Below are 25,423 nucleotides of genomic sequence, written 5' to 3'. Positions count from 1 at the left end.
AAGTAGATGTGTTAGAGCTTGAAAACTGTTAAAATCTGCAGCGAAAAACCGTACGAGAGAGAGAGAATCAAGGTTTAAGGTCCAAATCTAACCACTGAGCTATCCTGGGACAATCTGTTTGCTCAGTTGTTTGCAGATGAAAGTCCTTTTACTGTTTGTGAAGCTTTCCTATTTTGGACAAAATTAGAAATGGGCACATTTTCAATCCTATTTGTACGTTTGCAGCATATTTCTCCACTATTTCAGTTTCCTAATTCTACAAAGTTTTATTTCTGGAAGCATACATCTGAAGAATTAATCCTTATAATCACCCAAATTAACAACTCGTGAAATTCTGACTAATATCCACGACAAACAATCCAACGGTTACCATGAACTGACTGTTGAAAAACCTTATCAGTCGTGTGTGTGTGTGTGTAAATGTACATGCTTGTATAGACCTTGTGTTCTTGTAACGGGAAACCGTATTTTGAGGCGTGAGTCACAGCTAATGTGGCCAACAGAGCAGAGATAAAGGCATAGAGAGAAAATCTATCAGTAATAAAGCATTTATCCTATTGTGATGGAGTTTCAGTTATGGAGTTTCTTCTGTTTTACACTGCACAGCTCCTACATGATGACCACCGCTGACCAAACAGGTAAAGAAGCTTTTTTTTTTAATGAGAATAAATTAACGCTTTCAAGCCTAGACTAAAATTACTATACATTAATCTCGAGACTGGTTTCGGACAAGAAATACTACATTAAGGTAATATGATGTATTCACCTGTGAGCATTAACAGCTACCCCACCTTCTTTTAAATCATTTTTGATGTTTGAAGTTTATAGTATTCGAAACGTCTTCAAGGCTTACGGTACTCTTGTTACTAACTACCCCCTATTTTCTACTTTTCATCTTTAAGTTTTCCGATCTGATCCACAAGCCAAGAACATCTTTATACGGCCTAAACGTGCCAATATGTTCTTTGTGGAGGAAATTCTACAAGGCAATTTGGAAAGAGAGTGTTATGAGGAAAGATGCAGCAAGGAGGAGGCCAGGGAGGTCTTTGAGGACAACCAGCAAACAGTAAGCTTTGACCTAGGAACTCCTCTTTCTGAAAATTTGACATAATTCGTCACGGAGAGAATAATGATTCATGTTAAGGACACTATTACGCATTCTGCAACGACATGATCCTTGAAAATCGCTTGAATGAAATGGATTTTCTTAATCAATCTGAGAAATGACACTTTATATGTATTGCGAGTATTGTAATGTTTGAGTAAATATAGTACTTTAATAGACCACATTTTGGCCACTAAAACACGTCTGTGCATTTTGCCTACAAAGGAAGCGTTTTGGACCGTATACTATGGTGAGCATCTTTCCTTTGTCTTGACTGAATGATTAAATAAACAGTGGAGGTTTGTTTGTTCCCCCCCACATCTAAGTAACATTATTTGCTTCAACACAGATGGAGATCAGTGTAAACCCAATCCTTGTCAACATGGTGGCACTTGTAAAGACCGTATAGGAGGCTATAGCTGCAACTGCACGGACATGTACACAGGACATAACTGTGAAAATGGTAAAGTTTATTACTGCTGGAGGAGTGTGTATAATAATAATAATAATAATAGGGTTTAACAACTCGATAGTGTTTGTTTAATCCTTCCATGTTGTACGCCCTTCCTGATTATTATACTCTGTACATGATTAAGTTGGTGTTTAGCATAAAGTGACAAATCAACTTTATGCAGATGTTTCCCAATGCCCTTCTGGAGGCCCTCTGGTTTGTGAACACTACTGCAGACCCTTATATAAATCATACCGATGCTTCTGTGCAAGAGGCTACGACCTTCACAGCGATGGCAGGAGCTGCATACCACACGGTTTGCAAAACCTATTCTCTTCTGGGGTTCAGGGCATAAAATTTCATACTGATCAATTAGTAGGACTTTTTTCTTCACGTATGAACAGCTTAACATCATAGTTTGTGGGGCTGGTCCGGGACAGAGATGTAGTCACTTACAGTTGTGGTCAGAAGTTTACGTACAGTGACATGAAGGTCATCTTTGGATATGAATGTTATGGCAATATTTGGGCTTTCAGTCATTTCTCTGAAGTTTAGAGGTCTGCGCGGGACAGAATTTTCAGTCCCACTCCCGCAAAGAATTATGATTTTCAGTCCCGCTCCCGCCCGCAAATCCCGCATGATGCAGACGTTCGCGTTATTTCTCACGAAAGTTCTTGTCATTGACTTGGGGAATTAAACATGCTGAGCTTAGCTGAGCTCTCCACTGACCGATCCTTCACCTAGCGCACGTAGCGAGGGTTTACAGAGATACCCAGCTGAGGCTTTACAGAGATACCCAGAACCTTTTGGCATTTATCACAACAAGCAAAGGGCAGCTGATTTCCCTCTGCGTCGTACACGAGTGAGAACGACTTCCAAATGTCTGCTTTCAGGACTCTTGACTTTTTAATAGTAAATGTACCTCTTTTTAAAGCAGCACTTGCTTCTGAAGCACTGTGAGCTTCACGAGAGGAGCTCTGCTCTTCTGCCATGATCGGAGATCTCAAACACGGAAGAGCGGAAAGGAATCGGAAACGTACGCGAGATCAGACCACATCCGCAAATTTAGGCATCTTAAAATGTTTTTATTAATGCCAAATAAAATATCCAGCACAAATTATATATGATAGACATCAATTAATAATTTATAAAATTTATTTTAAACACGTTTTTAGTTAGCGGGACTGCAGCTCATCACCTCTCCCGCCCGCTCCCGCATTGTGCACTCCCCCTCCCGCCCGCGCCCGCAATGAGCTTTCAAAATTTGTCCCGCGCCGCACTGCTTTGCGTCGGGTCCCGCGACTCCCGTGGGAGTGCAGGGCTCTACTCTGAACTGTTCTTTTTCTGTGGCAGAATGTACAGTATACATCTTTAATTAAAAACAAAAAACACTAGAATTTGGTGCACAAGTTTTAATTTTCTTGGCATGGACTCAACTTATAAGCAAGTTAATATAAGCGGTCCATATATTTTCAATAGGGTTGAAGTCAGGATTTGTTTTAAGCTTAATGTTCGCCTGCTTTATCCTCCACAACCAGTTCTGATGCGTGTTTGGGTTCACTGTCCTGTTGTAACTCCCAAATCGCGTTCAGGTTTCTGATGGTTTATGCTGAAAAATTCGGAGGTAGTCCTCCTTCATTATTCCATCCACTTTGTGCAATGAACCAGTTCCACTAGCAGCAAGACAGCCCCAGAGCATGATGATCCTACCACCACCACCAGCTGGTACAGTGTCCCTCTGTACATGGTGGTCATTGTGGCCAAACAACTCAATCTTTGTCTCAGCTGACCATACAGCTTTCCTCCAGAAGGCTTTTTTCTTTGTCCATGTGGTCAGCTTCAAACTTTAGTTAAGCTTGAAGGTGTCAATTTTGGAGCAGGGGGTTATTTCTTGGATAGCAACCTGTTAGTCCATGGTGATCTGAATTGTAGACAGTGATCCATTAGCTTCCAGTTCATGGCAGGGCTGTGCCATGGTGGTTCCCAGGTTGTTCCTGACCATCCAAACCAATTTCCTTTCAGCTGAGGGTGACAGTTTGGGTTTTCTTGAAGCAAAGTGGCTTGGTATAGTGACTACACATCACAATAACTTGGATACAATTGTTTGAACTGATCTTGGAATTTGCAGTTGTTTAGAAATAACTCCACATTCTGGAGTTGTGTACATCTGCGATCCTCTTTCTCAGATCTGCACTGAGCTCCTTGGACTTTCGCATTTTACTGTGTGTTGGTCAATCCAATGAGTGCTGTAAACAAACCCTTTTTATGAAGGCACAGAGAAGCTACCAGCTGTAGTCAATCATGATCACTAACAGGAAGTTAAGAAACCTCGGCCTTGGCAAGATAAGAGACATTTTGGAAGTTTCAGCACCTCTGTATGTATAATTTTGAGCCTGTGTTGATTTCAGAAAACCCAAAGAAAATTAAAACTTGTGCAGTAAATTCTAGTGGTTTTTTTTTAATTAAAGCTGTATGCTGTATAATCATTCTGCCACAGAAAAAGAACAGCTCAAAGAAATTACTGAAAGCCTAAATATTGCTATGACATTCATGTCACTGAATGTAAACTTCTGACCACAACTCTATATAAAAAAAGTCATGTACGACTTTCTCCATTTTCTTAGTTCAGGACCCATGTGGGAATGTCAGGGTCTTATCTGCTGACTCTACCAGGAGGAATATGAATCCAAATGACACCATCTGCCAGCAAGGAAAATGTCCATGGCAGGTGAGCACACTAAGGTTTGTAAAGAATTTCAGTAATCCCTGATGATTGTTGAATTCTTATTAGTAGTAAATCAGATGACTAAAATTAGTGGTATAATCCTGATGATGTTTTGTCATCGAACAAGTGACCATGTTCCTTGAAGAACCGAAGAAACAGGCTTGTGGTACTTGAGTCCAGGACTGGGACTCGAATCTGACTCATGCCCTAATTTTAAGGACTCGTGACTTGACTTGAGCATGGATGGCTCGGACTTGGACTCAGACTCGTATTTTTTATTTATTTTTTGTAACATGCCATAATTTGGCATAAGATATTTATATCTACATTAATTTTTATACTAATTTTGTGCAAGAGAACGCACATTCACCTGTTCATAAGTCATGCTGAGGAACAAACTAACGTTAGTGGTGCTAAAATGCCTGGAGAGAAGCCCCTAGGATTGTCCGCTTTGCTTATGCAGACTTCTCATGTAGTGGGAAAAAAATGCACTGCTATGTGTTCCATACGTAGAAGAACTATCGAGGAGACAACGGGGACAACCACGAACTTCAACCATCATTTGGTAAGACTCCACCTAGAGAAGTAAGTGACACGCTATGTTCATTGCCCTGTTGATAGTGGGCAGGGCTTACTGACTGATGAACTAGCGAGTGTTAACCCTCTCTCAAGTTATTTGCCCTGTTGATAGTGGGCGGGGCTTGCTGAGCGATGAACAAGCTTTTTATCTGTAGCCTGTTAACTAAAATGGGGCAGTCGAGCAGGAACGTTAGTCCAACACAGTAGCGGAGACACTTTCACATAAAGGCAGCAGCAACAGCCACCGTCACATGGTGCAGTTGGAGTCTTGTTCTCAGATTCGACTCCGATCAATAGTGGACTCGAGACTGGACTCGGACTCGAGGTTTAGTGACTCGACCACAAAACTGCAAAGAAATGCCCAAGGTTATATCACAAGTTGAGCACAGTAATGTAATTTCCATGGACCCAAGTAAAGAGAATGTAATGCTGACTAGCTATAAAGAGATACAACTCACTGTTGGGTAGGTGACCTTTGTGGATGATGGTGGTGATGAAATCTGCCATGGTGTAATCCTTGGAAGGAGGTCTATACTTACTACAGCTGCATGCATGACAACAGACAAAGAACTTTCCTTGACCATTGGTGAGCGTCAGTCTTTGCTATGTTATGCCACTTGTACAATCTGTAGCCATTGCAGCCTTAGCTCTGGTTAACAAGATACCATCTTTTCAATGTACTATTTTTGGTTTTTCTCCAAAGGACTTCTTTTGCAGATAGTTTTGTCTTTGTTTTCCATTGCAGGACACTCAAATGAAAAAATAAATGCTTCTCAAGTCGTCAAAAAGACTTTTCATAAAAGGTATTTGTCTGGCAATCTTAATGATGACTTGGCATTCTTGGAGCTCAAGGAGCCAATTTCTTTAGATTCAGGCACCATCCAACTCTGCCTCCCGGAGAAGGATTTCAGTGAAAACATCTTGATGAAAAGTGGTAAAGAGGGAGTGGTAGTGGGTAGCACCAACAAGCCTTCGTACCTCTCATTGGACGCCTGCCATTCCAAACTCAACCTGAGCTTCTCCTTTACCAATAAGATGTTTTGTATGGAGGCACAAAAGCCTGAAGATACTACACAGAGACCATCATACAAAAAGAAAGTGTGTGATCTTACATCTGGGTCTCCTGTGGCTACAGTGGAAGGAAATACAGCTTTCCTGACTGGACTGTTCCTGTCCCAAAGTGACTGCAATCAGGGACTCGTGTTTACCAAAATTTCCAGATATCTACCGTGGATCCGCAAACTCCTACGGAGCACCGAGACAACCCACACACACGACACAGTGGGGAAAGAGGTTTAGTCTCCAAAATGCAACTGTTTTAAAGTGTATGTAATGCCTTATTGTAATGCTTTAAAATGAATATATATTATTAGCAACAACCAAAATTAATTAATAAAGCAGGGGGGGATAATATTAATTTTATTATTAAGCATAAAACTATCGATAAATCATGGCTTCCGGATCCCAGAAGGCGGCAGCCTTGCCTCAGGGCTAATCTCGCATGACGTCACACGTGGAACGCCGGTTATCTGGGTTGTTCATCTGACTCCGTGCTTGTTTACTCGCTGAAATTGGATATTGTTGTTGGAATCTTACAACCCTGATTCCAAAAAAGTTGGGACAAAGAACAAATTGTAAATAAAAACGGAATGCAATAATTTACAAATCTCAAAAACTGATATTGTATTCACAATAGAACATAGACAACATATCAAATGTCGAAAGTGAGGCATTTTGAAATTTCATGCCAAATACTGACTCATTTGAAATTTCATGACAGCAACATATCTCAAAAAAGTTGGGACAGGGGCAATAAGAGGCTGGAAAAGTTAAAGGTACAAAAAAGGAACAGCTGGAGGACCAAATTGCAACTCATTAGGTCAATTGGCAATAGGTCATTAACATGACTGGGTATAAAAAGAGCATCTTGGAGTGGCAGCGGCTCTCAGAAGTAAAGATGGGAAGAGGATCACCAATCCCCCTAATTCTGCGCCGACAAATAGTGGAGCAATATCAGAAAGGAGTTCGACAGTGTAAAATTGCAAAGAGTTTGAACATATATCATCATCTACAGTGCATAATATCATCAAAAGATTCAGAGAATCTGGAAGAATCTCTGTGCGTAAGGGTCAAGGCCGGAAAACCATACTGGGTGCCCGTGATCTTCGGGCCCTTAGACGGCACTGCATCACATACAGGCATGCTTCTGTATTGGAAATCACAAAATGGGCTCAGGAATATTTCCAGAGAACATTATCTGTGAACACAATTCACCGTGCCATCCACCGTTGCCAGCTAAAACTCTATAGTTCAAAGAAGAAGCCGTATCTAAACATGATCCAGAAGCGCAGACGTCTTCTCTGGGCCAAGGCTCATTTAAAATGGACTGTGGCAAAGTGGAAAACTGTTCTGTGGTCAGATGAATCAAAATGTGAAGTTCTTTATGGAAATCAGGGACGCCGTGTCATTCGGACTAAAGAGGAGAAGAACGACCCAAGTTGTTATGAGCGCTCAGTTCAGAAGCCTGCATCTCTGATGGTATGGAGTTGCATTAGTGCGTGTGGCATGGGCAGCTTACACATCTGGAAAGACACCATCAATGCTGAAAGGTATATCCAGGTTCTAGAGCAACATATGCTCTCATCCAGACGACGTCTCTTTCAGGGAAGACCTTGCATTTCCCAACATGACAATGCCAAACCACATACTGCATCAATTACAGCATCATGGCTGCGTAGAAGAAGGGTCCGGGTACTGAACTGGCCAGCCTGCAGTCCAGATCTTTCACCCATAGAAAACATTTGGCGCATCATAAAACGGAAGATACGACAAAAAAGACCTAAGACAGTTGAGCAACTAGAATCCTACATTAGACAAGAATGGGTTAACATTCCTATCCCTAAACTTGAGCAACTTGTCTCCTCAGTCCCCAGACGTTTACAGACCGTTGTAAAGAGAAAAGGGGATGTCTCACAGTGGTAAACATGGCCTTGTCCCAACTTTTTTGAGATGTGTTGTCATGAAATAAAAAAAAATTAAAAAAAAATCACCTAATTTTTCTCTTTAAATGATGCATTTTCTCAGTTTAAACATTTGATATGTCATCTATGTTCTATTCTGAATAAAATATGGAATTTTGAAACTTCCACATCATTGCATTCCATTTTTATTTACAATTTGTACTTTGCCCCAACTTTTTTGGAATTGGGGTTGTACAAAAATAACAAATGTGAAAGTGCAGTGTTGTGTTTGAATGTTCAAACCCATATACAACAGGACATTCAGTTCATGAATTTCCGAGAAACGACACTAATTTAAAGCGAGAGTGGGCGAGGTTTGTGCAAACGAAGTGGGCAGATTTCGCATCATTTACTAATAATAAATCTGATTCATCACCACCAGAACAACCACATGGGAATTACTGGAGCAAAAAAGAAATCCATTTGTTTAATAAATGACATTTGATCTGACATTTGGACAGTTCATCGATTCCCAGATTATCGCCCACTTCTTCATACTTTCTTTCAATAATTACACTGAATAAGTGTACGTTTTAAAGATTATATTTCTGCACTTATTGAAGGTAGACGTAAACATTTTCCATATATTTTGCAGCGGCCGGCTTAGAATAAAAATCCACAAACCAATCTGTTTCCAATTCTCTCTGGCTGGTGGTGCGCTATCGGCCGTGAGTGGGACTGTTGTGAACTCAGTGAACCGGCATCTGTTTCTCATCTTGGGGGCTCGAAAAGATAACCATTTACTCCGGAATATCCTTGATAATCATCTGCTGCTTCATCTGACATATAAGAATCCCAATCGCTATCAGAATTCTCTCCAAAACGTGATTCTATGTCGAAACTGGTTTAACCACTGCTGCGCACGGGAACGAAACTGATACCCGGATTGTTACACGTGACATCACAAACCCTTTCGGGATCTTCCGGATCAGTCTGGGCAGATTCTGTGAAAATAGGCGGATTTTATTGATTTTCCATTCATTTATGGCCTTGTGGATCAGCTATGATTCGAAAACACATGGTCAGTCAACATCATGATTGCTGCTTTGTACACGGAAAAAAGTGGGGTTTAGAGGCATTACATTCGCTTTAACAAGATTACAGCAATTCACCTGCTTTTAGAATGACCCTGAGGTTTCATTCGGTCTGAAAACGTACACTACCGTTCAAAAGTTTGGGGTCACTTTGAAATGTCCTTATTTCTGAAAGAAAAGCACTGCTCTTTTCAATGAAGATCACTTTAAACTAATCAGAAATCCACTCTATACATTGCTAATGTGGTAAATGACTATTCTAGCTGCAAATGTGTGGTTTTTGGTGCAATATCTCCATAGGTGTATAGAGGCCCATTTCCAGCAACCCTCACTCCAGTGTTCTAATGGTACAATGTGTTTGCTCATTGCCTCAGAAGGCTAATGGATGATTAGAAAACCCTTGTACAATCATGTTAGCACAGCTGAAAACAGTTTAGCTCTTTAGAGAAGCTATAAAACTGACCTTCCTTTGAGCAGATTGAGTTTCTGGAGCATCACATTTGTGGGGTCGATTAAATGCTCAAAATGGCCAGAAAAATGTCTTGACTATATTTTCTATTCATTTTACAACTTATGGTGGGAAATAAAAGTGTGACTTTTCATGGAAAACACAAAATTGTCTGGGTGACCCCAAACTTTTGAACGGTGGTGTACATTTTAAAAAGACTTCCTCTGATCATGTATAGCATTAAATACATCACGATCAATCATGAGAAATTGTACAAAAACAGTTTATTTTACACAAAAAATAAAAACAATAATTGAATATAATACAAAACTGAGAAACTACAGTGCTGAGGTGCGCCACGGAACGCCAGATGTTTCACTACCAAAAACATCATGTTCAGATTAAACAGGAAGTGCATTCTGACATTTAATCAGCACAGCTCTTCGTCTTATCGATTTTATTTTTTCAATAAACTACTGCTGAAAAATCCATTAAATGTGAGGATTTAAAACTCAATCAAAAATTTTGCTTACTTTATCGCTGGCCAAGAATTATACTTTGTGGAGACACTTTCCAATCTGGAACTACTGTACAACTAATTCCGTAAATCACAGGACTACAGCAGGAGTCAGTATGGAGGAGGTTGTAGTTTGGCAGATCCTTTATGGCAGCTGTAGTCTAAGATACAGAGGATAAGGGTGGGAATGGGTTTTGCTTACTGACAACCAACTTCTGGTGCTGGTGTGAAATATAGCCTTTGATGTGACCCTGTGTGAGACAGAATTACACATGATAAAGTTATCTTTGTGTTGTTTTTTAAAAAAAAAAACCCACCAACACAGGCATGCATAATTAACATGAATTCTTTGGGGAAATGTCTTATTTGGACTACGTTTCAACTACTTAATGATCATTTAGAATAGCAAACAAACAGTTTGTCCGATTACTTTTGGTCCCTTAAAAAGGAGGACCACATCTACAAAGTGGTGACCAGATTTGACAGTCTGCACTTTGAACTCGTACTTTACGTTACAGGCGTTTACGGTAGTAGACGCTTTTATCCAGAGCGATGTACAACAACGTAAACCATTTTTACCTAATCTGCGTGTCTTTGAAGTGGGAGGAAACCCACACAGACTCCACACAGAAAGGCCCCCGTCAGCCAGGAGGCTCGAACCTGGAGCCTTCCTGCTGTGAGGCGACAGTGCTGTCAGCTTTAACAGCGTAGTGAACGGAAGAGTCGGAAAATTGAGGTGCATGTGGAGGGAATACCCACTCCACAACAAAGAACTAGGAATTAGTGGAAATAAAAGTCTCCGCAAATTAACAATGCATGTGAACAAGATGATCTTAAGGTTTCGTACACCGCCCCGGCAGATAGAAGGGTTGAAAAAGAACAACTAGTCTAAACACCTGCAGCATAACTCTAAATATAGAGCTGTCTTTAAGCACAGAGGTCAAAACTGTAAAGCATTCGTCCCCATTGGTGTTTGTCCTGTTTTGTCGCATTACAAGCTGGAATTAAAATGGATTTTTGGAGAGTTAGCACCATTTGATTTACACAACATGCCTACAGCTTTAAAGGTACAAATTGATGTTTTATTGTGACACAAACAATAATTAAGATGAAAAAATAGAAATCTGGAGTGTGAACAAGTATTCCGCCCCCCAAAAGTCAATACTTTGTAGAGCCACCTTTTGCTGCAATTACAGCTGCAGGTCTCTTGGGGTATGTCTCGATTAGCTTAGCACATCTAGCCACTGGGATTTTTGCCCATTCCTCAAGGCAAAACTGCTCCAACTCCTTCAAGTTAGATGGGTTGCGTTGGTGTACAGCAGTCTTCAAGTTCTACCACAGATTCTCAACTGGATTGAGGTCTGGGCTTTGATTAGGCCATTCCAAGACACTCGTTAAACCACTCCAGTGTAGCTTTAGCAGTATGTTTAGGGTCATTGTCGTGCTGGAACGTGAACTTTCATGCCAGTCTCAAACCTCTGGCCGACTCAAACAGGTTTTCTTCCAGAATTGCCCTGTATTTAGTGCCATCCATCTTTCCTTCAGTCCTGACCAGCTTTCCTGTTCTTACAGATGAAACTAGATAGAACTCGACGCCAACGGCGTCGACGGGGATGCCTCCGCCCAGTAGACTACACGTTTTATTAAGTTGTGACTTGGGGATGGACATTTGACCTCACAGTAATCTTGACCTGGTGAAATTACTTGTATCAGCCTTGGAGATATTGAGTTCACAAGGTTTTCGGACAGACATTTGACCTCACAGAGACCTTGACCTTAGACCTTTTGATCTCAAAATCTAATCAGTTCATGTTTGTCCCAAAGCGCACAAATGGTGAAAGTTTGGTGAAATTCCTTTCGTTAGCCTTTGAGATATCGCATTCGCAAGGTTTCGGGATGGACGCACGCACGCATGCATGCACGGACAACCCAACAACATAATGCCTCCTGCACCTTGCGGAGGCATAAAAGTATCCCCCCAGCATGATGCTGCCACCACCATGCTTCACTATAGGAATGGTGTTCTCAGGGTGTTGGGTTTGTGCCACACATGGCATTTCCCATGATGGCCAAAAAGATCAATTTTAGTCTCATTTGACCAGAGAATCTTCTTCCATGTGGTTGGGGAGTCCGCCATATGCTGTTGGGCAAACTCCAAATGTGTTTTCTTAAGCGATTGGCGTTTTTCTGGCCACTCTTCCATAAAGCCCCGCTCTGTGGAGTGTATGGCTTAAAGTGGTCCTAAGGACAGATGCTCCCATCTCCGCTGTGGATCTTTGCAGCTCCTTCAGTGTTATCTTTGGTGTCTTTGTTGCATCTCTGATTAATGCCCTCCTTGCCCGGTCTGTGAGTTTTGGTGGGCGGCCTTCTCTTGTCAGGTTTGTAGTGGTGGCATATGCTTTCCATTTTCCTATAATGGATTTAATGGTGCTCTCTGGGATATTTTTATAATCCAACCCTGATCTATACTTCTCCACAACTTTTGTCTCTGACCTGTTTGGAGGCTCCTTGGTTTTCATGTTGCTTGCTTAGTAGTGTTGCAGAGTCAGGGTCCTTCCAGAACAGGTTGATTTATACAGACATCATGTGACAGATCATGTGACACTTTGATTGCACACAGGTGAATCTTAATCAACTAATTATGTGAGTTATGAAGTGAATTGGTTGGAGCAGCTCTTATTTAGGGGTTTCATACGAAAGGGGGTGAATACCTATGCACACTCCAGATTACTGTTTTTTCATCTTAATGATTGTTTGTGTCACAATAAAACAACAACGTGCACCTTTAAAGTGCACGTTGTTTAAATCAAATGGTGCTAACCCTCCAAAAATCCATTTTAATTGTAATCAGAGAAGCCTACCCCAAATTTTGAATTTCAGTATTCTTGAAAACATTTTTCAGTATTTTGGAATGACTTTCAGTAACATTAATTTATGCGCATTTCCATTATAAAGAGGTGTATATACCAATATGTTTAACATTTAAATTATTAAAAAGAACTGTTTTGTGTGAATTGAATAAACAAAACACGAGCAGCCATCTCAACTGAATTTCCACTCAACAAATTTCTAGAGCGTACAATATATCACATTTTTATAAATACAATAGTGTTCCCTGTTTGCAGACATTACGGTTGACTACCAATCATTGGTATTGAATGTAACTCCTCAAAAGTATTATATTATATTGCCTGGCAAAATGTTCTACCTGTTAACGGATTCTAATAAAATTTAAAAAATAATTTCTTATTTCATGCCAGAGAGAGTCCGACATTGTTATCTTAACGTCCCAATATATAAATACTTCAGCATAATGCTTCAGAAGAGACATTGAATAAAATGACATTTATAATTGTATTTAAAACAGTGGAATGATCAATTTTTTGCCACAATCCCAACAGCACTAATCATAAAATTCTGTTTTTGATCATACTACATGTACATTTGCAACACTGAAAATACTTTGAATTAAAGAAGTCCAGCCAGTGTTTGATATTTCAGTGAATAAAAATCAGAAATGTAAAAAGAAACTGAATAAGTTTAACTCACATTTCATGGCACTAATTGGCAAGTTCAACTCCAAGCACAGGTCAACCATCACCGCTTCAGCACACGTCACGTTCCGTGTCTTTTCATCCACAGATTTCGTAAAAAACTGCTGGAAACCCCCAGATTTACTTTCCGCCTGACTCGCCATTTCAGCATACTCCATATGGTTTTTTTTTTTGTAGTGGACATGCCGCGTGCAGTCATCGCGACCACCATGAGTGATGTTAATGTCAGTTCTACACAGTTTGCAGTGCGCGTATCCATTGCCCTTTTGACTGGGTGTAATGCACGGCCATTCTACCGTATCGAAAATAGCGCGAACAAATGTGCGGAATCTGCGCATGTCACGCACAGCATGTGTGGTTGTCGTAAAAATAAATAGCCGTGAATCGCGCATGGATTGAAAAAGTCGCTTAGACATTTAAAAACAACTCACTGGAATTTTTTAAAGACTTTATAATAATTCCGTACAGAATAACACTGTTTGCCGTAACATCGTATTTACGTAACTTTTCCGTACAAAATACGGCCAATCCGTACTAGTAGGCATCTCTGTTGTAATGCAACAAAACAGAACAAGCACCAAGACGGATGAATACTTTTGCAAGATACTGTACAAAATTATCATAAAAGCTGAAGCTCTTACTTTGGAACTCCAATCAATTCTGTGCCAAACATCACTATCTTACCATGTATATGAGATTGGCCAGGATGCACTGAACCTCATCAATGTCCACATCCTCCACCTGCATCATTTTCAGTGCAACCAGGAATGCATCTAGAGGAAGTTGGTGAGTCTTTAGCAAATGATACCTAGAAAGAAGGAGGGAGGAAAAAAAAAAAATCAGAATGACTTGAAGGCCAAACTATGCTCTATGAATTCTCACTCTCTTACATTCATGGCAAAGATTTACCTACAGCCTAAAGAAGGGGGGACTTCTAGATCACCTGGGGTATGGTGAATCACACTGGGGATGCTTCTAGAATGACGTTTCAACCAAACACGAGTTAAGTAATAAACTTTTCATTCATTCATTTTCAGTAACTATTTTACCCACTTACCCCAGGAATATTGGGCACAAAGGATCCCATCCTTATTGGGATGCCATGCCAGTCCGTTGCAGAGCATCAAACAGATATTTGCACAAAGGGGCTATTTAGAGAGTCACTACTGCCATGTTTTTGGGTAGTGAGCGGAAACCAGAGAACTGTCTAAAATTCCACACACAGCATGATCTCAGCTCAGGATCGAACTGGGGATCATGAAGCTGTGAGGTACGACTCTCCAAATAGGCAAGATTAGAGCGTGACCGCTACGGGATTTTTAAGACTGATACCGATTTCGATATTTAAGGAAGTTAAAAAAAATCGTATCAGCCTAAATACTTTTTCTCCTCAAAATCACATAACATAAAGATCTTCCCTAACATACATTACGTGTAGGTATTTAAAGCTAGACGGCCTTTCGATTTCATAAAATCAGTGAAATTTAGTTCTCTCTGAAATTCGGTCATTATGAGATTTATTTCTGTATTGTCTTTAAAAAAAAAAAACATTCGATGGCTGGGACGTTATTTAATTTGAGGAGATTCCTGAGCAAATAATGTGCATGAAATCGCTTGCTTCACACAGTCAAGCAGACAGAGGAAGTCTGTGTGCGCATGCACAGGTTTACCTTCTTCTTTGCTGTCATGCGGCATCCAGTGTTGCATTACTGCCCTCTACAGGTTTACCTTGACCGTGCACTGACAGTTCCATCATTCTGTCGCTAAACGAACAGCTGATCACACCGAGTTGCTCGCTGACCACCAATATTTATTAGTTTGGTCCTGCGTTTCCTTTCCTTCGCAACATAACGTCTTTTCTTCTCGCTTTCCGTTACTGTGGTCAGTCATTTGCACACTCATGTCCTCCATTTTTCTCTCCTGTTTCAAATTTGTATCCCACAATGCCTTGCGGAAAGCCCACCACGTGATGCAGGACATAGTATCTTGAATTGGATCATGGTGAAGCAGGAAAAAATAGCAGTTAATTTTTTTTTTAACTAATAAAATTGGAAGTCTGTGATTCGAATTCAGTAGCTTTCGGTCCACTAAACAAAAATAATTGGGTGTCGGGGAAAATTCTTTTTTATGACCTACACCTGAAAAATCTGAGTCTACCTTTAAAGTGCACATTCTGGACCAATTTTGTGGTTTTTTTTATATGAAAGTATGTCCCTTTACACACTTGTCCAGAAGGGTAATTTTGCACAAGGCCATCTGTCTACAGCAGAAAAAAATAAAATAACATGCGTCTGGAAAAATCCCAAGGGAGTCTGGAGCCAGATTCGTGACGTCCCCTGCGGAAGCGCCAGCAGGCTGTGAGAGCTTTGCACGGTTTCAGTGCACAGCCTGTGTAGACCAAGCGCTCCCATTTCTCTCTCATTGTCTGGTCTTTTGGGAAACAATGAGTACTAATCCCATCAAGATTGGTGTTGCTACACCCTCCTACGATACATCTGTTAACCATTTTAATAATTACGTGATAACGTTGAAGAAATTTGCAGAAAACCACCAGGTCGTTTTCTCATAAACAAACCAGCGCTGACGTAGGATTCAGAGGGAGGCGTCCCGCACGCGACGTCACGAAAATCAGTGTTTCCCGGGAAATCCAAACGGCAAGTTTTTTCAGAGGCGGACCGATTCGCCTCAAATGGCTTGATTTCAACTGAATTTTTCCGGTGTTGCGCAAGGTAAAAAAAAATTGCAGAGAATGCAGAATGTTACAGATATTTGACCAAAGTTTAATATAAAATAGGAGAATTACATTGATCTTGCTCCTGAATTTACCCGTGATACGCACTTTAAGAGTCCTCACCAAGATAACATGACATAATGCAGATTAAATATAAACTTGGCTTATTGTCATAAATAATACTTCGAACAAAAGTACAACAAAATATATTAAAGTTCTGATAAAGAGTTAAATGTATAAAAACACAAATGTTTTTAAAAATCTCAGGTTCATTACGTGTTCCAAATACGTGCAGTTGCCAAAGGTGGAGTTGCAGCGTGCCCTCTGGTGGACAAACTACACAATGACAACACTCATAACATGGTTGTCCCCAGTTCTTCGTCATCATTTATCGATCGTTCTAGGTTGTATTCAGTCACGTGTCTTTTGCTAGCGAGTTTACTTCTGGTGGATGAAGTGGTGGTCAGACAAACCGATTTGGCTGCCGTTTTGTAAAGAGCTAGTGAAACCGTCTCCGATTATTTTCGCAGTTTAGAGGCCAATGCATGGTCAAGACACCTTCAGAAAGTTGCTCTTTGCGATGGGATTAGATCCTTACACGCTAGCAAAGAAGGATTTTTCCTACAAGTTGGAAAATTATCCATCCATTGAGTCCCCCGACATCTCAAAACTACCTGGTGCTGCAGACATCGTTTTACACGGGGGGACAGATGAAAACCTGGAAGAGCATGGAGGGAAACAACTTTTTATATGTGGCTTGGTTAAAGATCTGGGGATCAGAACACAAGATAAATCCTGTATCATTTCTGCCTGGGTAAGTAGGAATTTTGGGCTTTTTGTTCGTGCCTCTGCGATGATTGCTAGGATGTTACAAGTTTTGGTATCGGGTGTAAACAAACCACAGCCACTCGATTCTCAATCTTCCCTGCTCTTCTCTTCCAGGTAAATCATTCATAAAGATCCACAGGAACCCCTTTGAACACCTGAGTATTGGTGAAAGCAGTTTCGTGCTCTTAACTCGTCAGCTTTGCTTTTGTGTTTACGTGGATCGTCTCAATTATCTTATCTGTCTAGTTCAGTGTACTAGCCCAATCTACATCATCGTCCTTGTAAAGATTGCTAGGACATCCTGATAAATAAAGTGAAAACATGTGGTGTTAGTTTACAATAATGGCGACCACGATCAAACAGTAAACAAAAACACATCTGAGGGGGGTGTCATGGCTCAGGTGGATAAGGCGCCATACCATAAATCCGGGGACTCGGGTTCGATTCCGGCCCGAGGTCATTTCCCGATCCCTCCCCGTCTCTCTCTCCCGCTCATTTCCTGTCTCTACACTGTCCTATCCAATAATAAAAGGTGAAAAAAGCCCAAAAAAATATTTAAAAAAAAAACCACATCTGAGGACTTAAGCGTCTCCTGAACTTCAAAACACCACGAAATAACGGAAAAAAAAGTGACTTGCAAATCCAAATGAAATAAATCAGAGGAATTTACAAATCTTTCACAAAGTGATTATTGCACACTTGAGCATTCTTCGACTCCACTCCCTTCCATCGCAGCGAAAGGTTCAAGAGCCACCTTTCTCGTTATCATAATTTCACCCCTTTGTCATCACTTCATGAGGAACCCGGAAGAAACTTATCAGTTTCACGATTTGTTCCATTCGAGCAGCCCAAAACAATGCATTTGTTTTGGGCATTTTAACGACTAGCAAGGAGTCCCAGTGATCGTAACGCTTTGTGAACAGTGAGCTCAGCTGACCACCACTTCATGTCTTGCATATCTAATAAGGCGGATGTGACGTCAGATGCAACCCACCTACAACAATTTATCTGTGGTTAGCTCATGCCGGCACGCCAAATTATTGGTTGGGTTCTAGTCAAAATGATACTAAGGACCCCTGAGAACTCTAACAACAAGCTCTTACAGAAAAGCATTCAGCTATTTATGGTTGAAATCCAAGTCAAAACATTCCCTACACAATCACACTGTCGCCATCATCCTGTTTTGTTGACGCCAAGCAGGACGGCTCCATGAACATATCACATCCCCCATGTTTTGATCTTTCCATCAGTATTGATGGAAAAGGACAAACCAACTGGTTTTTCCAGTCCTCAAGCTCCAGTTTCATTTCACAGGGCCAATTTTTGCTTTCCATGCCCCCACACCTTGTGATTTAGGATGAGGTCTAGGGGATCTCATCTCATTATCTCTAGCCGCTTTGTCCTGTTCTACAGGGTCGCAGGCAAGCTGGAGCCTATCCCAGCTGACTACGGGCGAAAGGCAGGGTACACCCTGGACAAGTCGCCAGGTCATCACAGGGCGACACATAGACAGCCATTCACACTCACATTCACACCTACGGTCAATTTAGAGTCACCAGTTAACCTAACCTGCATGTCTTTGGACTGTGGGGGAAACCGGAGCACCCGGAGGAAACCCACACGGACACGGGGAGAACATGCAAACTCCGCACAGAAAGGCCCTCGCCGGACACGGGGCTCGAACCCGGACCTTCTTGCTGTGAGGCGACAGCGCTAACCACTACACCACCATGCCGCCCAGGTCTAGGGGATGGACAATGTAAATTAGACTATTCAAGTAACTCTTCTGATCCATGGCTTTTGCTGCTCCTGGGGGAAGTCATGGCCTAATGGCTAGAGTAGTAGTTTTGGAACCAAAAGATAACCGGTTCGATTAGGCACCTAACCCCTAACTGCTTCCCAGGCTGCTCTGAGTATGTTCTACGTCGATCTGGATAAGAGTGTCTCCTAAAAGCCTAATGTAATCAACTGTTTTAACTTTCTATGTTTGCTATGTACAAACATGTGGGATGATGTCCTTGCGTTGTTATTCCCGAAGTGGTATTTTAATCTCTGCCTGGACGTGTGCTCATCCTCCATTTTTGCTGATGACATGTCACTTCCTTATTGGAATAAACTTTGCCTAATATTTTTATACCTTATGTTGTACTGACTCTTTAATTATCCACCTTACTACACTCCCTACGCATAACAGGCATGTAAGTCTACAATAAATAAAGCTTATGAATGAATCTTTCAAATCATGAAAATGTGGATTTCAGATATTCGTATTTAAATTAACAAAGCTAGATGCCCTTTCGATTTCATAAAATCGGTAAAATTTAGTTCCCTCTGAAGTTTGGTCATTGTGATGCATGTTTATTTCTGTAATATCTCACAAAATATCAGGCCATTCTGTGGCTGGAAAGTTATTTAATTTGAAAATCACCCACTTTGCGCAGTCAAGCAGACAGAGGAAGTCCGTGTGTGCATGCGCAGGTTTACCACCTTCTTCTTTTGGGTTTTACGGAAGCTGACATCCACAGTGCTGCATTACTGCCATCTACAGGTTTACCTTTGACTGCACTGACAGTTCCATCACTCTGTCGCTAAACGAACAGATGATCACACCGAGGTGCTCGCTGACCACCAATATTTATGAGTTTGGTCCTGTTTTTCCTTTCCTTCGCAACATAACGTCTTTTATTTTTTTCACGGTGCGGTTTCCATCAAATCCTGCGCTCTGATTGGCTGGCGAGCGGGTCCGTATCCTACGGTACGGACCCCAGTTATGGACCTCTGGCGACTCGCTCATTCACAACAACGACAAGCATAGTAGCAATTTTTGTCAACATTTATCTTTTTTATAAGATTTATTTATAAGATTATCAAAAATCTTATAAATGTTTGCCAGCATTTCTCAGGAGAATAGCATTAATTTTACAGCATGGATAGCGATAACGACAGTGTTCACAGCGAAAGCGAGTTTTACTACCCTGAGGAAGACGAAATAAAAGAAAACATTTCAGGGGAAAGCTAAAAACCTCTAACTGTTGCTAACGCTGAGCAAAAACATGGCTGAATCCTGAATGACTCAATTTTGTATAAATAGGGGACTACATAGGCAGCAAAATGTAGTTTTTTTTCCTGCCATGGAAGTGCACTTGTATACCGAGGAGGAAGCAATTTGCATTACAGCCGTGAATGAGGATTCAAAATGGCGGCTCGGCTCGGTTTTCCCTTTCGGGGGCTCTCATTTTCTGTTAGAATTTCTCATTCTCATCTCATTATCTCTAGCCGCTTTATCCTGTTCTACAGGGTCGCAGGCAAGCTGGAGCCTATCCCAGCTGACTACGGGTGAAAGGCGGGGTACACCCTGGACAAGTCGCCAGGTCATCACAGGGCTGACACATAGACACAGACAACCATTCACACTCACATTCACACCTACGCTCAATTTAGAGTCACCAGTTAACCTAACCTGCATGTCTTTGGACTGTGGGGGAAACCAGAGCACCCAGAGGAAACCCACGCGGACACGGGGAGAACATGCAAACTCCGCACAGTTTAGAGTCACCAGTTTAGAGTGACTCTAACCCGGACCTTCTTGCTGTGAGGCGACAGCGCTAACCACTACACCACCGTGCCGCCCCTGTTAGAATTTGGTAAAGAAAAAAATAAATATATTATTTACCAGCTTAAGGTTGGTCCGTATGGTGAAATACCGTGACCTCGGCCTTGAATACTGACCTCAGCCCAGAGGGCCTCGCTCAGTACTTTCAAGACCTCGGTCACAGTATTTCACCATACGGACCTCCCAGCTGGTAAATAACATATTTCTTCTTACTTTCCGTTACTGTAGTCGGTCTTTCACGTTTCATTCGCACACTCACGTCTGCCATTTTTCTCTTCTGTTTCAAATTTGTATCCCACAATGCCTTGTGCAAACAGGGAAAGCCCACCACGTCATCCATGATGTAGTATCTTGAATTGGGTCATGGTGAAGCAGGAAAAAAATAGCAGAGAATTTAGGGCCACATGGCCCCAAATTCATTAATTGTCCTAATTCGAAAAAACCTAATAAAATTGGAAGTCTGTGATTCGAATTTAGTAGCTTTCGGTCCATTAAACAAAAATAATTGGGTGTCGGGGAAAATTCTTTTTATGACCTACACTTGAAAAATCTAAAAGGCAGTACTTATAATAGTTGTGTTATTCCAGTGGAGTTCAGTTTTTTTAACCTTCATGATCCTGCATATTGGGACATATTCATTACAGAGAACCAAGATACAGTTCCAACAGTTTTGGAAGAAACATACGGCAAAACTAATCGACGTGGATCATTATTTGTAGTCAGACAGAGCTTTGGCTCCCTAGTCATGACTGATCAGTGCTACACTTGGAAGTTTGTCACTTCAATTTCCATAAAACTTTTTTTTTGGCCAGCTTGTGAGTCAGGTTCACACTACAACCACACGAATTCATAATCCCTTGCACATTTCACTGCCTCATCCCTACTCTCATACTTTTCATTACATCAGGCATGGCTTGCACACATCATCTTTCTTGTGCTGGATTAATAAATATTGTATGCATATATGTGTCCTGCAATCTTTGTAACAGTCATAGGCGTGCAGGGGTAGAAATAAGTCAGTTTCCGTCACTGGCCAGAAGGAATAATGGGTCAGAAATCTACTGGCCCTTCCCAGTTCCAGGTGGCCCTTCAATCTGTCAGCGTGAGATCAGGGACAGACCAAAGAGGGGTCATGGTGAGAACGGTAAATTTAAAAAGTATTAGTGACCATTTTATTTTAGCACTTTTAGAAAACTGAAATTAACTGAAAATTTGGTAAAATAAATAAATAAATAAATAAATAAATAGTCAGAATTCACCATCATTCTAATATTAGGACAATTTTTAAATGAAGTAGCTGAGTAGAATATATTACAGTATATTTTAGCCACATTATGTAGAAACTATATGTAACAGTGATGGAATACTGTCAATGGTTTCAGATGTTATTATGTTTGTGTCAACCGGTCACATCCACGTGCATCGGCGTTCAAAGCTCGCAGCAGCATGCTTTGGACTGAAACTCGCATGCAGCACTGTGCTTAAGCTCATCAGGACTAATTGCCATGCACCTGTTCCTGATCACAGCACAATCACAGCTCGTGGATTTAAGGACTCTCCACACACACAGACTTTGCGAATTATACAATTTGTTCCTTGTATCAGACATTACCAAGCCTTGTCCCTGGTTCTGCTCTTTGTCTCATGTTTTAGAACCATTTGCCAGCTTGCTTTCAAAGAAACTCTTCCTGCACTTACATCCAGCCATCGGCCATTCCCATGACACTACCTTTTCTCCAGTAACTTCCTCCAGCACTGTGCCTACCTTCTGTATAAATCAACCTGTTCTGGAAGGACCTTGACTCTGCAACACTACTAAGCAAGCAACATGAAAACCAAGGAGCCTCCAAACAGGTCAGAGACAAAAGTTGTGGAGAAGTATAGATCAGGGTTGGGTTATAAAAAAATATCCCAAAATTTTAATATCCCAGGGAGCATCATTAAATCCATTATAGCAAAATGGAAAGAATATGGCACCACTACAAACCTGACAAGAGAAGGCCACCCACCAAAACTCACAGACCGGGCAAGGAGGGCATTAATCAGAGATGCAACAAAGACACCAAAGATAACACTGAAGGAGCTGCAAAGATCCACAGCAGAGATGGGAGTATCTGTCCATAGGACCACTTTAAACCGTACACTCCACAGAGTGGGGCTTTATGGAAGAGTGGCCAGAAAAATAAATAACTGCTTAAGAAAACGTGTTTGGAGTTTGCCCAACAGCATGTGGCAGACTCCCCAACCACATGGAAGAAGATTCTCTGGTCAGACGAGACTAAAATTGATCTTTTTGGCCATCATGCTTCAAACCCAACACCCTGAGAACACCATTCCTACAGTAAAGCATGGTGGTGGCAGCATCATGCTGTGGGGATGTTTTTCATCTTCAGGGGCAGGGAAGCTGGTCAAGACTGAAGGAAAGATGGAAGGAAAGACGGCACTAAATACAAGGCAATTCTGGAGGAAAACCTGTCTGAGTTGGCCAGAGGTTTGAGACTGGGACGAAGGTTCACGTTCCAGCAGGACAATGACCCGAAACATACTGCTAAAGCTACACTGGAGTGGTTTAAAGGGAAACATTTAAATGTCTTGGAATGGCCTAGTCAAATCCCAGACCTCAATCCAGTTGAGAATCTGTGGCAGAACTTGAAGATTGCTGTACACCAACGCAACCCATCTAACTTGAAGGAGATGGAGCAGTGTTGCCTTGAGGAATGGGCAAAAATCCCAGTGGCTAGATGTGCCAAGCTAATAGAGACATACCCCAAGAGACTTGCAGCTGTAATTGCAGCAAAAGATGGCTCTACAAAGTATTGACTTTTGGGGGATGAATACCTATGCACATCCAGATTTCTGTTTTTTCATCTTAATTATTGTTTGTGTCACAATAAAACATCAACTTGTACCTTTAAAGCTGTAGGCATGTTGTGTAAATCAAATGGTGCTAACCCTCCAAAAATCCATTTTAATTCCAGCTTGTAATGTGACAAAACAGGACAAACACCAAGGGGATGAATATTTTTGCAAGATACTGTAAACATTAACCTCCTAGGGCTTAGTGGTCACATGCGTGGACAGCACTTTATGGAAATTCGGAACAAGAATCCACATATGTGGACATACTTTTTCTCTAAAAGTACATCTTATCAAAAGATGATGCTTAGTTTTTATTCTAATCAGGTTCTAATGGAGCACTTGCATGTGACGTCACAGCCGATCCAGATTGTGACAGACGCCATCGTGTCGGTCAAACGCCATATTCCGCCTTCTACTTCTGGTTCTACTTCTGCTTTTACTTCTACCTTTTCTCCTGGAAAACCCTACTATATACAATTCTACTACAACGGCTGCGGCTACAAGCTCTCCCTACCTGTGCACGTTTTTTATGTTTTTTGTGTGTATTTTTGCGTGTTGTTCGTCTGTACCGGACTTCAATATCCACTACAACCGTATGGACTTACTGGACATTGGTTTCCAGCAGAAAATGACGGTTTGTAGCGATTTCCATCGCATGCACAACATTCCGGATGAGAAAAAAAATAACATTCTGGGCGAGACCAGCGGGGTCTCCGTGGATTGTTATCGGAAGCAAAGCGAAGGAGGCGGCGCCGGGAGCAGAAGCGAGGCTACAGGCAGAGCCGGCCTGTTGACTAAGCTCAGAAAACAGCTACTCAAACCTCCACTGCCAAGCCTCTACCTCTCCAACGCCAGATCCATGTAAACAAGACGGACGATTTGGAATTACAGCTGGAATTACCTTATTCTATTCTATAATCGGCTGGTCAGTGCTATACTCAATACTTAAGTGACTTACCCATCCAGTGAGGATTGTTATTTTCTTGTTTACAAGATGCCACATCTGAGTCGCTGACAAATCCTGAATATCTGTAAAGATAACTATCCAGAGATTTATAGGCACGCAGTGCTTCACCACTGAACAGCGAGGGAAAGTTGATGAGGTAATATACACGTCCGGGTATTCCGCTGGCAGTTCAAAATCCGGTCGTGAAAACTCCGTCCAGAAAGCCATGAGGGTCACTAATCTGTAGATCGTTTATTTTAGACATATATCTAGTTATCTGTTCATTAGAAAAATGAGCCGTGTAGTCCGTCGGTTGAAACTGATCCATTCTGTACACGAGTGCAGCAGTATTCAGCTGTGTTTTTGACCGACAAGATGGGGGTTGTGTACTTTCCGGTCACGTGACTGCAAGATCTCTATAAGCCCAAATAGCAAAGAGAAATAAAAAAATGCATGTAAAAAAACAGCTTGGGCCTTAGGAGGTTAAGAGGGACATTAGCTAGTATAAGATTGCTTGGAATTTCCTTTTACTTATCTTAATTAGATCCAAGTTAATTATTACCCTGTCCACACTAGGGATTTTGTACCGATACGAAACTACTTTCGTACCACAACACCTGTCCACACTAGCAACTATACCGGTACTGTACCGGTATAACTGTATCGGTACGAAACCCACAAATGTATGGGTTTCGTACCGGTACAATATCGGTACAGTAGCGCTTCGCTGTAGTGTGGACAGATGAAGCGGCTCTGCATCGATACAAATATAACGCGCAAGCGCAATGAACCATTCCTACGTCTTCCGAGTTATTCATACAATACAATACGCCCGCGCTTTCCAGCTGTAAATAAAACGTCAAAATGGCTCAAAACGACCGTGGAGCTACATGGAGCAAAGAAAGGGAGAGAGGGAGGGGGAAAGAGGGAGGAAGAAAGGAGGAAGAGGGGAAAAGGGAGAGAAAGGGAGGGGAAGAGAAGGAAAGAGGGAGAAAGTGAGGGGGGAGAAAGGG

At 41.5% G+C, this 25,423-nt stretch overlaps 2 protein-coding genes across 2 annotated transcripts in view; one reads left to right on the top strand and one right to left on the bottom strand.

The window, feature by feature from the left end:
- The first annotated feature begins 553 nt into the window (after positions 1-553).
- On the top strand, positions 554-6,477 carry prozb (protein Z, vitamin K-dependent plasma glycoprotein b). The gene is made up of 8 exons (XM_060898677.1): positions 554-638; positions 903-1,066; positions 1,331-1,355; positions 1,455-1,568; positions 1,741-1,872; positions 4,181-4,284; positions 5,329-5,446; positions 5,606-6,477. Exons 1-8 carry the CDS (start codon positions 563-565, stop codon positions 6,157-6,159), a joined length of 1,287 nt encoding a protein of 428 aa, XP_060754660.1. The 5' UTR covers positions 554-562; the 3' UTR covers positions 6,160-6,477.
- Positions 6,478-9,629: 3,152 nt separating this feature from the next.
- pcid2 (PCI domain containing 2) overlaps positions 9,630-25,423 on the bottom strand; it is a 41,973-nt gene continuing 26,179 nt past the window's right edge. The window contains exons 14-15 of the mRNA XM_060898673.1: positions 14,118-14,241; positions 9,630-10,130 (exon numbers count right to left, since the gene is read on the bottom strand). Coding sequence (XP_060754656.1) covers positions 10,041-10,130; positions 14,118-14,241 — 214 coding nt within the window. The 3' untranslated portion in view covers positions 9,630-10,040. The remainder of the gene's footprint in view (positions 10,131-14,117; positions 14,242-25,423) is intronic.

This window comes from Neoarius graeffei, chromosome 18, assembly GCF_027579695.1.
Source record: "Neoarius graeffei isolate fNeoGra1 chromosome 18, fNeoGra1.pri, whole genome shotgun sequence".
NCBI lineage: Eukaryota > Metazoa > Chordata > Actinopteri > Siluriformes > Ariidae > Neoarius > Neoarius graeffei.
The sequence above is the reverse complement of the archived record's forward strand: the minus strand, read 5'-3'. Positions and strand labels throughout refer to the sequence as shown.